This window comes from Dreissena polymorpha, chromosome 5 (genome assembly GCF_020536995.1).
Source record: "Dreissena polymorpha isolate Duluth1 chromosome 5, UMN_Dpol_1.0, whole genome shotgun sequence".
Classification (NCBI taxonomy): domain Eukaryota; kingdom Metazoa; phylum Mollusca; class Bivalvia; order Myida; family Dreissenidae; genus Dreissena; species Dreissena polymorpha.
In genome coordinates, this window is record NC_068359.1 from 39,237,983 (window position 1) to 39,254,193 (window position 16,211).

The 16,211-nt window shown below is 37.1% G+C and overlaps 1 protein-coding gene across 2 annotated transcripts in view; it reads left to right on the forward strand.

The window, feature by feature from the left end:
- The window catches only part of LOC127881250 (contactin-5-like), a 68,411-nt gene that overhangs the window by 41,475 nt on the left and 10,725 nt on the right, over positions 1-16,211 (forward strand). For both annotated transcript variants that reach the window (XR_008049978.1, XM_052429003.1), the window contains exons 13-23: positions 348-456; positions 2,912-3,081; positions 3,753-4,043; positions 4,507-4,676; positions 6,205-6,331; positions 8,848-9,042; positions 11,159-11,308; positions 12,537-12,631; positions 13,473-13,577; positions 14,830-14,977; positions 15,891-16,012. Coding sequence is in view for 1 of the 2 variants with exons in the window: in XM_052429003.1 (XP_052284963.1) it covers positions 348-456; positions 2,912-3,081; positions 3,753-4,043; positions 4,507-4,676; positions 6,205-6,331; positions 8,848-9,042; positions 11,159-11,308; positions 12,537-12,631; positions 13,473-13,577; positions 14,830-14,977; positions 15,891-16,012 (1,682 nt within the window). In the remaining variant the exon portion in view is untranslated. The remainder of the gene's footprint in view (positions 1-347; positions 457-2,911; positions 3,082-3,752; positions 4,044-4,506; positions 4,677-6,204; positions 6,332-8,847; positions 9,043-11,158; positions 11,309-12,536; positions 12,632-13,472; positions 13,578-14,829; positions 14,978-15,890; positions 16,013-16,211) is intronic.

The window sequence follows — 16,211 nt, forward strand, 5'->3', positions numbered from 1 at the left end:
TCAGTGCTGGAAGCGAATTTTAAAGGCCTTTGCAAACAGTTTGGATCCAGATGAGATGCCACAGAACGTGGCGTCTCATCAGGATCCAAACTGTTTGCTATTCTGATAGTATTCTTTGAAAAAAATGGAAGAAAATGCTAATTTTAGAAATTCAGCAGACGACATTTTAGCAGATGACAAATTACCCAGCATGCTAAGGGTTAAACAAAAAATACTGTAATAGCAGAAAGTGTTGTCCCTGATTAGCCTCTGGGGACTGCAAAGGCTTATCTGGGATGACAAGTTAAGCTCAAGCATGAAGCCCCATTTTCACGGAGCTCATATCTATTTTTCTTTAAAAAAACCAGCCAAGCCTCAGTTTGTGATGCCCCTGATGGACCAGCACCTTGACGTTGGTACCAAGCAGCTGACGTGGCAGTGTGAGGCTCGCTCTGTGCCCTTCCCCACATACACCTGGTATGTAGCGTAATGTGATGGAATAAATAGAGGATATTTGTTGGATTTGGTGGCATATGGATTTTAATTCACAAGTGATCTTAGAAAATGATTTTTTCACGAGTGGCTGCTGAGTGAAAATATATTTTTCTGTGATCATGTGTGAATTAAAATCGATATTCCACCAAATCCAACAATTTTTAACCAGGTTTTCCGAAGGAAAAAACTGGTTATTAGATTGGCGAATGCGGGCGGGCTGGCTGGCTGGCTGGCGGGCTGGCTGGCGGGCGGGCGGAACAAGCTTGTCCGGGCCATAACTTTGTCGTTCATTGTGAGATTTTAAAATCATTTGGCTCATTTGTTAACCATCATTAGACGGTGTGTCGCGTGAAAAAATTACGTCAATATCTCCAAGGTCAAGGTCACACTTTGAGTTCAAAGGTAAAAAATAGACATAAATGAGCTTGTCTGGGCTATAACTATGTCATTCATTATGAGTTTTTAAAATCATTTGGCACATTTGTTCACCATCATGGGACGGTGTGTCGCACGAAAGAATCACGTCAATATCTCCAATGTCAAGGTCGCCACGACTAAAAATAGATTTATTTTAAAACAAACTTACAAAGGGGGTTAATTTTGTTTGTTCATTTCAAAAGTTCAGTTTGAGTTGTCTCCCTTTATCAGATTTTTTTTCACAATGAAAACCTGGTTTTGTGACAATTTTGTCCCTTGTTTTATTTTATGCTAACAAATGAATATTTTTGTATTTTTGCCATTCCGGACTTCATAATTCCCCGTTTGGCGCCTTTAAGTATTTTTAAGAAAGGTTTTTAGTATGTTTATATAAACATCTATGCACAGTAGTCCCCCTTTGTAAAATTTGCCTTTAATTGAGAGTCACAATGGGGAAACCAAAGATATCTGAAATATAGTTCTGGTAAAACAATGAAAATTATCGATTATTTTCATTGTTATTTTTCACTGTTTGAAACAGTGAAATATCAGTTTTATTTCACTGATATTTCTCTATAAACCATCGAAAAGCATAAAAAAAGATGCTTACAACTCAGCGAACTTTGCGTTGAGATTTATTATGCTATTGAACAAGATGCTTTCGAAGTCCACAAAATATTTTTAACAACAAGATATTTTATTTAGTAAAACGAATATATCCAGGACTCCTGTATAGGACAGCTGTCCTGTAACTTGAATGAACGAGTACATTCCCTCTAGCTGTCTGGTGTGTCCTGTTACTAGACTAATACAGAGAATGTGAATAGATTAATACAGTGGGCAAACAAGTGGGTGGGGTAACGACCGTGCAATACTACCAATCATCTAATACGTGGAAACTGAGAACAACGGTCAACTGTCTACAATGGTCACTTACAATGTAGGTCATTTCATTGACTGACTGCTGTTCTCAGGTTGGACTGTATACCTTAAAACACCAGACGAAAGAAGGCTACATACATGGTGAAGTGCACAAAATATACAGGAAGAGTTAAAAAAAATAACAAGGAGTGCAAGCAAGAAATGACATGAAGGCATGCGTTCTTTACTGTGTATCGGGCAATTGTTTGGATAAATTAATTAATACTGTAAAATCATTAAATTTCGTGTGGTACGAATTTTCGTGGATTTCGTTGGTCCACTGAACCACGAATTCAAGTACCAACGATTATTTATACATTTTTATTCCGAAATCGGTCATTTCTGAATGTCATTTCCTACATTTTCTTGTGTTGTCAGTTATCCGAGATATTTTTTTATGTAATAGTTACTTCACTTTAGTAGGTCACATTAAACTATATCTATCAGTTTTTCTTTTTTTTATTCATCATCGTTAATGTACGTTTTATAAATCATGGTAAATAAATAAAATAAATAGCATTACCAATTGTGGAGAAAAACAAATTTCTTTTACGTGACGTCGTAAAAATAACAGTGTTCATATTTATCATATATGTCAATATGCGCAAATTAAATTTAAAAGAGACACACATGTATTTTGGGGACCTTATTACTCAAGTGTTTCTACTAGGGGACCGATTGCGCTGATAAGTGCAAATATTGTCAAAACAACATCGATGGCAATAATCGAGCAGGGACCCACAAGTGCGCCGCTTTATCGCTCTGCTCTTATCGACAATTATCGGCAACACTTTTATGCTTCAGTGCACATTAACCTCAAGTCTTGCTGTCAACACAGATTAGCAGATTATGCTTCATTATTACTCTGGTTGTTTTAATAAAACTTTAATTATTATGACGGTCAGTCTTCCCCAAAAATTTGAAATCCAGGAAATTACGTGTCAACGAATTAGTTGTTTTTCATTAAGCCACGAAGTTTCATACCGACGAATTTCTATACGTTAACAGTAAATTGACATAGGGCCTCACCTTGGAATTGTTGTTTTTGTAAAAAGACGATTTTCTCAACTGTTTAGTAGATTAGATCATTATGTTACAGGTACAAGGATGGCGTGAGGATCACCAACAGCAGCAACGGCGAAGTTCAGGTCATCAGCAACATCCTGTTCCTGCGCAACCTTCAGGAAAAGCGCGACAGCGGCATGTACCAGTGCTTTGCAGAGAACTCCCATGGGACGTCAACGTCCGCCGCACAGCTTAGGATTCTCTGTGAGCCTTAACTTGACTACTTAATGCACAATAAAAACAAACTACTTAACTTTTTAAAAAGAATTCTGCCAAAATTAAAGACAATTTTGTTTCGGATATGGAGAACTTTTTTTTCGTTTGTACGTTTACACATAGGTGCACTGTATGCATGATGTCATAAAGTGAATTCTGGGATAGGACATCATTTGACATCCAATCCAAATTGGGGTATTCCGATTTAATATGCGTATTTCATGTAATATGATGTGCGTTCATTGTTATGTGTTCTTATGTAATGATTAATTCAGATCAAGAACTAAATGCAAGAATAGAGCAGTCCTGTAAATATGTCCCATCATAATCAATGTAGGAGATAGTTGCATAACTATGTGTTCATATGCTTTAATTAAAGCCAATGTTAAAAGTCTTGTGTCTTTCACACATAAGCCTTGCTTTGGTAAATTTTGAATGGGTTTTTATCACATTCTCTGATTGTATAGGTTTGTGTGTTGCATTTTCAAACGTTAATAATAAAATTGATGCCTATTTTGATGTTTAGTTTTTGCTTTGTTTGAGATAATCTTTTACTAATTTTTCATAACAGGTCTACATATGGCTATATAAAAAGTGCATGATTTAAGAATTAGTCTATACAGAAACTTCATATGACCTCATTAAGCACCTGATTTCAGCCTTGGCCCCCACCTTTGAGAAGAACCCTATGGCCCTAACCAAGGCGGGAGCCCTGAAAGGGGATGTTACGATAGAGTGCAGGCCTGAGGCTGCTCCTACACCAGAGATCAACTGGTTCATGAATGGGGGAGGGCTCAACCCCTCTTCAAACCCTAGTGACCCTCTGTACAGGAATATTAAGGGTGACCTGGTAATCAGGGACTTGCAGCAATCCAATGCTGGGACGTACGAATGTCGGGCTGTCAATTCCCTTGGGGAAGCGAAAAACTCAACCTACTTGAGTATTTACGGTACATATTCTACTATTTGTTGTAAATTTGATTTCATATAAAGGGCATGTGATATGTAATTTTTTCAGTCCTAAATAAAATACTTAAATCTACGATGTGAATATCTTCCATGTTTGATTATGTATATCGACATGCAATATAATGAATAAAAGAATATAAATAGTTTTATACTGATCAGTTGTACATTATATGCATAGATCAGTTTTACTTTATTTGGATTTCATATAAAGGGCATGTGAAATGTATTTTTTTCATTCCTTAATAAAATACTTAAATCTAAGTTATAAATATCTTTTTCCATGTTTGATTATGTAAATCGGTATACAATATAATGAAGAACTGTTAAAAAAAAGTAAAAATTATTTTTATACTCATCAGTTCTACATTATTTGCATAGATCAGTTCTACATTATTTGAATTGATCAGTTGTACATAATTTGGATGAAATATGTTTTTTGTGTAGCGGCAACTGTGATCTCCACCCCTCCGAGTAGAGACACGACCGTGAGCTTGAACTCCACAGCGTTCATCAACTGCCAGGTCTCCTTCAACCGAGACAACCTCGACATCGTCTACCAATGGCTCTTCAATAACCGCACCATTAACATCAGCAGTGACTCGCACTATGAGCATGTTAGTTTAATGAATACATATTTATTTTAACTTGATTGCACTGAAAGCCTGAGGCTTATTGAAGCACTCTGGAGTCTGTTTCCAGGGTAGAACTAGTACTTGGTGTCTGGCGGAGATTGAATAATGCTCCAACAGTGAGGATGGAACCCTTGACCTCCCGGTCGCCAGGCAGGCACCATAACAATTGCACCATTTTTCGGAGCATGTTAGCACTACTATGGAACATAATTTTATTCTCCCCATATATATATATATGGGGAGCATAATAGTTGCCAATTTAGGGTTCCTTACTTACTTCCGTAACACTTTTGTTACCGTTTCTCATAGCGCCTTCAATATTTTACTGATATCTTACATATTTGGCATGTAGGTACCTTGCATGGACCTCTACATTTTGATGATGTTTGAGGTCACTGGGGTCAAGGTCAAGGTCACTGAGGCTAATAATAGATTTTTCCGTCACAACGTTGTTACAGTTTCTCATAGCGCCTTCAATATCTTACTGATCTCTTACATATTTGGCATGTAGGTACCTTGCATGGACCTCTACCTTTTGATGGTGTTTGAGGTCACTGGAGTCAAGGTCACTGAGGCTAAAAATAGATTTTTCCGTCACAATTTTGTTACTGTTTCTCATAGCGCCTTCAATATTTTACCGATCTCTTACATATTTGGCATGAAGGTACCTTGCATGGACCTCTACCTTTTGATGAGGTTTGAGGTCACTTGGGTCAAAGTCAAGGTCACCGAGGCTAATAATAGATTTTCTCAAGGTCACTTTGGTTACAGTTTTTCATAGCTCCTTCAATATTTGATCAATCTCTTATATATTTGGGATGTAGGTACCTTGCATGGACCTCTACCTTTTTGATGAGGTTTGAGGTCATTGGGGTCAAGGTCACTGAGGCTAAAAATAGATTTTCTCAAGGTCACACTTTTTTCCACACAACTTAACCATATATCGACAAAGCATCATTGGGGAGCATCCATCAGTTTTTTTAGTCTTCATAATGCATATGCATGTGTTGGGCATCATGCAGTGATTTTTTTTGTCCAATTGGGAAAACTGTGCCTGAAAAACCCTGAAATTTAGAAAATTCGCATTATGAAGTCTTCATATTGGGAAATTTGTATATTAGATTTTTTGCTCCCAAATACTTAAAAATTGATAACTAAATGTTGTTAAGTTGTCAATATTATATTTACTTACTTTCAATCCATAGTGATGCAAAGGAGAACTAACTTAATGTAGCAAATTTGTTTATAGAAACCTTGAATTTGGATTTTTTTGACAGCAATTGGTAAATTGGTTGTTTTTTCCCAACTGGGAAAGGAAAAAAATTGCTGTCAGGTATATTTTACAGGTCATTGAATCAAAACTATTCTTTAAGATCTGAGCAAAAATAAGTATGACCATATATATAAATGTGCATTATTCACTACTTCCACTATATTCATCCCTGCATGGGTACTTTATTTGAAGCTTTAATGTGTCGACATTTAACCTCTCGCTGTGGTTATGTTTCAGGGTCTACCCCCCCAGGAAGGTGGCCTGTACATTCGGGACGCCCAGTACTGGCATGGAGGCATGTACACCTGCAGGGCAACAACCCAGGTCGACGCAACTGAGGCCACTGGTAGACTCTGGATCACAGGTAGGGACTGACCCTCACTCTGGGAAAATGGGGCTTAAGAGCATTAAGTGTAGTCCCAGCTGATTAGCCTGTGAAATTTTCAAAGGTTAATGAGGGATGACTTTTTTGCTTAAACTGGAAAATTGCTAAAATTATGCTTCCTTTAAATGAAAAATACCATAAAAGTGGAAAGTGTCGTCCCTGATTAGCCTTTGTGGACTGCACATGCTTATCTGGACGACGGTTTATGCACATGCATTGAACCCAGCTTTCCCCAAGGGGGGCTCATATGTTTTCGTCATGATGTCACACTTTTACGGAAGCATAACACACTTTCAAGTAAATAAGTGCCATGACACACACTTTCAAGTGAATAAGTGTTGTTACACACACTTTCAAGTAAATAAGTGTCATGACACACACCTTTATATAAGTAGGTGTCATTACACACACATGCGAGTAAATAAGTGTCATGTCACACACTTTCAAATAAATAAGTGTAATGACAAGCACTTTCAAGTTCACACTTTCAAGTAAATAAGTGTCATGACACACACTTTCAAGTAAATATGTGCCTTGACACATACTTTCAAGTAAATAAGGCTCCATTGGTCATTGAGGGCTCGGGTACTACTTACATGTTACTTGGGTACTCTTAAGTATACTTACATGTACCCCGGGTACAGTAAATATACTTAAATGTACCTGGTCGATATAAGACTGTACACAAGTTGTATTCCAGCCCAAAATCCGATGTTGTAAAACGTGCTACCTATTACTGTAAAACAATATTGTTTATCTTAAACAAACTTCTCTTTCAACAAAACTTCATCTACATGCTTTTAGAGTACGAGTTTCGATAATATAGAAGCCATTTATCGGACAACGACCGATTCAGCGTTAAAATTCCCAGGTACATCTTAGTATATTTACTGTACTTGGGGTACATGTAATTATACTTAAGAGTACCCGGATACATGTAAGTAGTACTCGAGCCGACAATGACCAATTGAGCGTAAATAAGTGTCATGGCACACACTTTCAAGTAAAAAAAGTGTCACGACACACACTTTTACGGAAGCATAATACAAACTTTCAAGTAAATAAGTGTCATGACACACACTTTCAAGTAAATAAGTGTCATGACACACACTTTCAAGTAAATAAGTGTCATGACACACACTTTCAAGTAAATAAGTGTCAGGACACTTTTACAGAAGCATGACACACACTTTTATGGAAGCTTTTATTATCATTAAACCTTTTTTTTATCATGAGCATAGGTAACATGGTACTACAATTTTGATTTTTATTTAGCTCGAGAGCTAATGTCATGGCGTGGTTTCCGTCGTCCGTCTGTGCGTGCGTGTGTTAGACTTTTTCTTGTTTACGCGATTAAAAGTCCACAGTTTTCATCCGATTCTTTTCAAACTTGTTCAGTGTCTTTATATTAATGAGGACTCGAACCCTATTGAAAATAGGTTACATCAGAGTAAAAAGTCCAGAATTATCTCCCCTTGATTTTGAGAAAATTGTGAAAAAAGGCTTGTTTACGCAATAAAGTCCACAGTTTTCATCCAATTATTTCCCAACTTGCACCGTGTCTTTATCTGAATGATGAGTCAAACCCTATTGAAAATGAGCAATATCAGAGTTATAATTCCAGAATTATCTCCCCTTGAATTTGAGAAAAAATGAAAAATTTGTTTGTTTTATATGATAAAGTCCATAATTTTCATCCAATTCTTTGCAAACTTGCACAGTGTCTTTGTATCAATGAGGACTCAAACCCTTTTTTAAAAAGAGCAATATCGAAGCAATACGTCCAGAATGACTTCCCCTTGAATATGAGACAATTTTGAAATCCTGCTTGTTTAAGCAATTAATTCCACAGTTTTCATCCAATTATTTCCAAATTTGCACAGTACTTTATATTAATGAGGACTTGAACCCTATTGACTATGAGCAGTATCGGAGAAATAAGTACACAATAATTTCCCCTTGAATTTGAGAAAATTCTCCTTGTTTGCGCGATTAAGTTTTCATCTTATTCTTTCCAAACGTGCACAGTGTTTATAGCAGTAGAGCGATTCAGGCCCTCATGGGCCTCTTGTTATACAATTCTCAAAATTCTACAAGGGTCCTTAGTTTTTGTTATGCACCTGGTAGGGTGGCAATTAGCAGAAAAATTTTCTGTCCGTAGGGTTTCCGTTTCCGGAATAATTTTGTTCCTTAATGCTTTCAGATATTTACCTAATTTTTGTTGTGTGAGTCTACCTGCATGACTTACAGATCAAGTTCGAGTTTTGATCTGGTCCATTGATTTTTGTCATTTAACCCTTTGCATGCTGGGAAATTTGTCAAAGAATACTATCAGAATAGCAAACAGTTTGGATCCAGATGAGACGCCACGTTCTGTGGCGTCTCATCTGGATCCAAACTGTTTGCAAAGGCCTTCAAAATCCGGTTCCCGCACTGAAAGGGTTAACCACTCATTAGTTGTGCAATGTGTCAACACTATATTCTGCTGTGTACAGGTCCACCGAGGGAGGTATCCGGTGTGGATGCTTACAGCTCAATGAGCAACGTTCAGCTGCCGATGGGGGAGAATATCGGGGAGTTTGATGCGCTGCTGCGCTGGACAGATCCCCAGGAAGATGCAGCTCCCATCACGTACTACAACATCTACGGGAGAACTAACTACTCACAAATATACCGTCAGCTTTACTCCTGTAAGAACAACAGTATTTATTTTTTACCATTTTGAAATATTAACTTGTTTACATGCACAGAGTGTCGTTTTGTTTTAAAATTTCAATAACAATATGGTATAAAATATTGTTTCAAAATTGTGTGAACATTTTCAAGTATTTTTTAATTGCTAGGCAGATTTTTGTTCAAACTGTCTAAACTTGATGTGTGATGATTGTTAACCCTTTACCACTTAGAAGCTAAGTGAAAATGGCTATGTTCAAACAGCATAAAGCCAGAAAAGCCTGCGAGTTACTGGCAGTCAGTAAAGGTTTTATGCTGTTTGCTGCTCATCAGTATCTTAAGGTTGGAAATGAAGCCTTTAAAACTTGAATCTAGTAAGAAAGGCCTTTAATTAAATATAACTTTTTAAGGGACTACAAATGCGTTAAAATATGTATCTGAGTGGTCAAGGGTTAAGTAAGGAATTTTGGCTGCGACACTGGCCCTGAAATATGGTCCTTTGCCTTTTTTGAAACATAAAATATACAGAGGTTTGTCTGTGTCAGAATATTTTTCCTTTATTATCCCCCGCCATAGTCTTTCCATCCGTCCGGAGCCATATCTTGGAACTGCTTTGGCGGATTTCATTGAAACTTGGTATAAGTATATATATGGATAAGACATACATGCCATACGTCCCGGATTGTCCGGGATTGTCCCGGAAATGAAGAACGTGTCCGGCAGTCCCGGAAATCTGTCAAATGTCCCGGATTTTACAAAATCCATATATACATGTACCTTATCTTAGTCTTATGTGCACCTGGAATCTGTGTTTCCACCCGCAGAGTCTCCATGGCAATGCCTACCCGAATACGTGACTACTCTACGTGTCAAAATCGATCAATTAACAGGGGTCCTGTTATCATATCGATTGTCTCGCGTTCGCAGTCAAACCGAAAAGGTGGCATTGTTTAATGTGGTTGTTAATTGGCTTTAATATGCTGATTTTATGGCGGTTTGTTGGCGCACGCTTTGAATGAGCAAAAACACTCGTAAGCAGTCATACCTGTACTTGCAGTAAGATCATGCAGACGACGAGTGACGTAATTGTCATAAGCGTGTGATTTTTTGGCAGTTTGTTGAATTCATTTCGCACAATTGTAAATGTTTCGTTCGATTCTCAAATGAGCATTATTCAATTTGTAATCTGAAACATGCTTCCGAATTTCAATGCTCATGCGACATTACCAAATCCTAGCTTCAAATAAACAATGCTTTATCTTTTGTCTCAATATAAAGCGCGCGAAAATTGTGCAGACATGTAGAACGTCGCATGGAAAGTGTGGGTGTATTTCGTGTTGTATAAAAACATGAACATCATGTCAGGCGATTTACGCGTGTTCAGTGGGAAAAAAACGCCCCGATTGGACGTTATTTCATCACATCTTTAAATAGTAACAAATGCGCTAAGTTTGTATGCGGCCGTGAATACGCCCACGCTTTACCTGCAGATATGTGACATGAGGATGATGCACTCCAAATGGCATTGTACACCATCTGTTTATAACGGAGTTATGGCCCTTTGTATCTTGAAAAAATGCTTTTTTGAGTTTCAAATATAACACTTGTGTCCAGAAGCATAATGGCGGGGGATATCAATTCAACGAATTTGCTTGTTTTCACCAGTGTGATGGGGAAGTTTCATAATCAACAAACCATGTGTTGACTTGGTTGTGAAACGTCAGACTGATTAATATAATCTAGGTCATGGCAGTGACCTTGAACAAAAAAAACGCACTAAGTGTTAGGTTAGTGTAAAAACCGAAATATAGCTTGTGAAAGTTGTTGGGGTTTTGTTTTTCATTTATACAACCAATACCCTGAACTTAAAAAAAAAGCTTGGCTTTGAGAAAATGGGGTGTAATAGATGTGCCTCAAGTGTTGGTGTTTTTCGTTTTGAAGATAGTCTCATCTCAGTGAAAATGCTGTTAAAGCGGGAAATGTCGTCTCTGATAAGCCTTTGCAACTACACAGCTTATGTGTGATGACACTTTAGGCTCTTGCATTAAACCCCGTTTTTACCAAAGCAAGGTTCAAATGTTATGTTCAAACATTGATTGCAAAAATGTTTAATATCATATTATTTGATTGCAGCTATTCCTGCCTCTCAAACGGTGATAACGGGGGGAATAGATTCCTTCCGACGACAGTTCTTCATGAAGGGCCTCATGCCCGGTGTCAACTATGAGTTCACGGTTCGAGCTGTCAACATGTACGGTGTCGGCACGGAGAGCAAGCCTTCAAGTACGAGTATTGTGGGGTGTCCTTAGTATTTCTTAAGCATTCTTTAGCCTTTACCACTTGTACAAGCACCTTAACACGTTTGTAGTCCCTTCGAAAATCAAATTAAATTTGGAACCTTTCTTATTAGATTCAAGTTTTAAAGGCTTCATGTCCGACCCTAACATACTGATGAGCATATAGCCATGTTCACTTATTTTTTGAGCAGGAAAAGGTTTATCCTGGTCAAAAAGTAAGCTTTAGTTGCGTATTTCATTTATGTTTATTAATTTTGTAGACTTTCTGACAATGTACAAAATAGTATGTTTATTGTCCCCTACCGGTTTCACCGGAGGGGACTTATGGTTTGCACTCTGTGTGTCCGTCAGTCTGTCACACTTTTCTGGATCCTGCAATAACTTTAAAAGTTCTTAATTTTTTTTTCATGAAACTTAAAATATGGATAGATGGCAATAAAAACATTATGCACGTCATTTCATTTTGTTCCTACGTTAAAAATTCTGGTTGCTATGGCAACAAATAAAAAATTATTATTATTTCTGACAATGGTGGAGCAGGTAGGGGACATATATTGCTTGGCAATAGTCTTGTTATTTTACATATATTGATGAATTTTTGCGATGAAATTTGTTCACACCTTGTGTAATATGAAAAAAAATCAAGCTTTAAGCTAATCATGGTAAAATTGACTTAAGAATATTAGAGAAATCATGGACAGGCTCAACAGTTTGGAAACAGGTTAAGTAACACTAATATTTTTACTTTGCTAGATGAATGGTCTCTATGTATTTTGTCTAACCTTGTTTGCATGATTGAATAGAAGGAACAAAATTCTCATTATAAACATTGTAAATTAAAAAGATTTTTCCAAGATATTTGTGGCCAAGCAACTTCTTGAGAAAAAACTTAAATGTCTGTTTTCCCTCTCCTAAACAACTGCCACCGCAAGTATATTTTGACTGTATTACGTACTGATGAAACTCCGTGAAAGTAAAAACAAAGGAAATAATAAATGTAACTGCATTTTTAGAGCTAGAAAATCACTTTAATATTGAGCCTCCTTTTAAATGCAGTCTCTTCTAAACAAAAATCCAGTTTAGCCGGAAAGTGTTGTCCTTTATTAGCCTGTGTGGGCTGCATAAGCTTATCTGTGACGACACTTTACACATGCATTAAGCACAGTTTTCCCATAAAATGGCACAGTCATTAATTCGTTGCATGTTCTCTCCAGGGAAGGTGACCATCGGTGCAGCGCCGCCAAGGAAGGCTCCAGTCAACGTGGGAGGCGGCGGGGGTAGTGTGGGCACTCTGAAGATTACGTGGGATGTGAGTGCAGCGTGCATGTGTTCAAGAATTGATAAAATGATACACTGTAATTCCAATATAAATTGGTTAACGGGGTCCAATCTGTGAACCTGCGTTATAAACGGAACTGTGTTACAAAATTGGCGCTCATAATAGGCAATTTATGTTTCCATGTAATCATCTAATTCGCCAATACATGTATAAATATGTGTAACTAATAATAAAAAACAGTTAACTATGATAATATTTAACGGCATCCGTTTCCGCATGAATTGTCCTGTTTATTTTTGTCCCAATCTTTTTCTTGTTTATTTTATTATGCCCCTGGTAGGGTAGCATATAGCAGTTGAACTGTCCGTCAGTCTGTCCGCATCTGAAAACTTTAACATTGCCCATAACTTTTGCAATATTGAAGATAGCAACTTGATATTTGGCATGCATGTGTATCTCATGGAGCTGCACATTTTGAGTGGTGAAAGGTCAAGGTCATCCTTCAAGGTCAAAGGTCAAATATATGGCTTCAAAGCGGCGCAGTAGGGTGCATTGTGTTTCTGACAAATACATCTCTTGTTAGTGGTGTTTTCCCAGAGCAAAGCTCATATTAACCCTTTGCATGCTGGGAAATTTGTCGTCTGCTAAAATGTCTTCTGGTGAATTTCTAAAATTAGCATTTTCTTCGATTTTTTTCAAAGAACACTATCAGAATAGCAAACAGTTTGGATCCTGATGAGACGCCACGTTCTGTGGCGTCTCATCTGGATCCAAACTGTTTGCAAAGGCCTTCAAAATTCGGTTCCAGCACTGAAAGGGTTAATATAAAAAGGCCATTTTGTAGCCCTGAAACACTGATTTGTTATTTCAGCCCTTGCACCCAGAAGACCACGGTGGGTGGGGTATAGGGTATGAAGTGGAGTACAGACGTAGGCCTCCAGATGCGCAAGCAGGCGGCAACTTCAAATGGACAAAGGTAGGTTGTTGTGTTGTATAAAATGTCTTCTCAAAGCAAGGCTCTTTCCCCAACTCAGAAGGCTTTTTAAAAAATTTCCCAATCCAAACAAGGTGATTGATAACAGACATGTCCTCGGTTGGTGGCTTCGATGTGGTAAGCTCCTTTGAATAATTTGATGTCGTAATTAATTCAATGTCATTGAGGTGAGGTACTATTGGAGGATTCGGAAGGGTTGTAAGTAACAATGTTTTAAATATCCTAGTGTTGTTGGATGATGTGCTGATGCTTGTTGAAACGGCAAAATAAAAAAATAGCTGTTTTGAATTATGATAACTCTAGCCTTAATCATGACCTTATCTTTGAAAATGTTAATGGCTAAACATTTAACAAGTTTTAAGTGAGGAAACTTTACATTTTTTAAGACAGAGGTCTTAAACTTGTTTACTGGTAGACAAATATACCATTTTACATGAACATTAATGTACATAATCTATGTATAATAATATGAAACCATTTGCGATATTAGTTTACGTACAATTTAGTTGAGATTAAGTTGAGAAATAGAATTTAGTATGTTAAAAATACATTTAAAGAATATCATTAAATCCATCCTCAGGTGGTGTTTAGTTGAGAAATGAGCCTCACACATGGAAACCAGGGTAAATGCATGTGCGTAAGAAGTCATCCCAGATTAGCCTGTGTAGTCCGCACAGGCTAATCATGGAGGACACTTTCTGCTTTATGGACTTTTTTTGTAAAAAGGAATTTTCTTCTTCACAAAAATCAATCTAGTGGTAAATGTTGTCCTTGATAAGCCTGCGCAGACTGCACAAGCTTATCTGAGGCGACACTGAACAAACATGCATCAAGTCCGGACTTCCAAGAGACTCAAATATAATTTAGTATGCTAAACAGCCATTTAAAACATGTCTATTATTTCATCCTCAGCTGATGTTCAGTTAATCCTTTACCACTTAGATGCCTATTTTCACGCATTTGAATGTAGTCCCTTAGAAATTTATATTTAATTTAAGACCTTTCTTAGGAGATTCAAGTTTTTGAGGCTTCATTTCCAACCCTTAGATACTGATGAGCAGCAAACAGCATAAAAGCTGAACAGACTGCGAGTTACTTGCAGACTGTTCTGGTTTTATGTTGTTAGCACCTGCTGACATTTAGCCATTTTAACTTTGCTTCTAAGTGGGAAAGGATAAGAAATGTAATTGTGTTAAACAAGCCATCTAACAGATGTCATTAACTCCATCCGCAGGTGAATGTGACTGGCAACGTGGGGGAGTACTCAGCAGAGATAGGCGGGGAGAACTACTTCCTGGAGTATCAGGTTCGAGTCAGCCCCTACAACAATAAGGGAATAGGGCCTGCAGGAGTCAATGACAGTGTCATGTCAGCTGAAGCAAGTAAGTGGATTCTCTATTTTTGCGTATAATGGCATCTGCACACAGAATAATACATTTTCTTTGGTTATAGCTTTATAAAACCCTGGCTTAATTCACTTAAAAAATTGACCAATTAGAAAACCCTTGCTTAATGCACTTTGAAAATAGACAGATGAGAAAACCAAAGCTTAATTAACTTATAAAAATAACCATTTAGAGAACCATACCATAATTCATTTAAAAATGACCAATCGGATAACCTCGGCCTATTTCACTTAAACAATTTACCAATGTGAAAACCATACCATAGTTCACTTTAAAAAATTGACCAATAAGATTCAAGAACGATATGAAATAAACATTTTCACTGGTAAATATGTCTTGGTGAGCCAATTGATAATTTAAAATCATGGAAAGTATTTACAAAATCCTGTTTTCAATTGGCAACAAGATTTGTGTTGTGATGTTCTTAAAATGTGAAACATATTTATGTTTGCAATATTCTCTTTAAAGGAAATGCAATCATGAAGCCTTCCATTGCCAATTAATAAAAATAACAACTTCTAACACTTCTAAGATGCAAATAAAGAAGCAAATAAGGTCATAGTAGCACTAATTAGGCAAAATATTTTTAAATAATCCATAAAATGCACATGAATTGAATTTTTACCCTAGCAAATTGAATACTTGCACAATCTTTCTGAGCCATGCAAGTCCATCTTTGTCACACCCTGGAAGTTACATTTTATGACATGACTATGACTACTGTATGTTAATGACAAGTGAAATTGATTTCCTATAATACTGTACATATTCCAACTCTAAGCTGAACATTTCTATATCATTTACAATTACTTCACATGTAACTGAAATAACAAATTGTATTAAATCCATGAAATCACCATGTTTCTTTTACGTGAACCTTCCACCCCAGTTCCCAATGGTATCCCGAAGAATATCTATGCTGAACCACACAATGAGTCGGCTCTAGTTGTGCGCTGGGATCCGATTTCTGACACGCGAGAGGTCATCAAGGGAAAACTGGCTGGATACAAGGTATGTACTTCAAGGTAAAACTGAATAGATACAAGACACATAAGTATGTACTTAATTGGAAAACTTGGTTGATTAAGGTATGTACTTAAAAGTAAAACTGGATATATACAATACACATTAGTATGTACTTAATTGGAAAACTTGGTTGATAAAGGTATGCGCTTCAAGGTTAAACTGGCTGGATCAAGATACCATATTT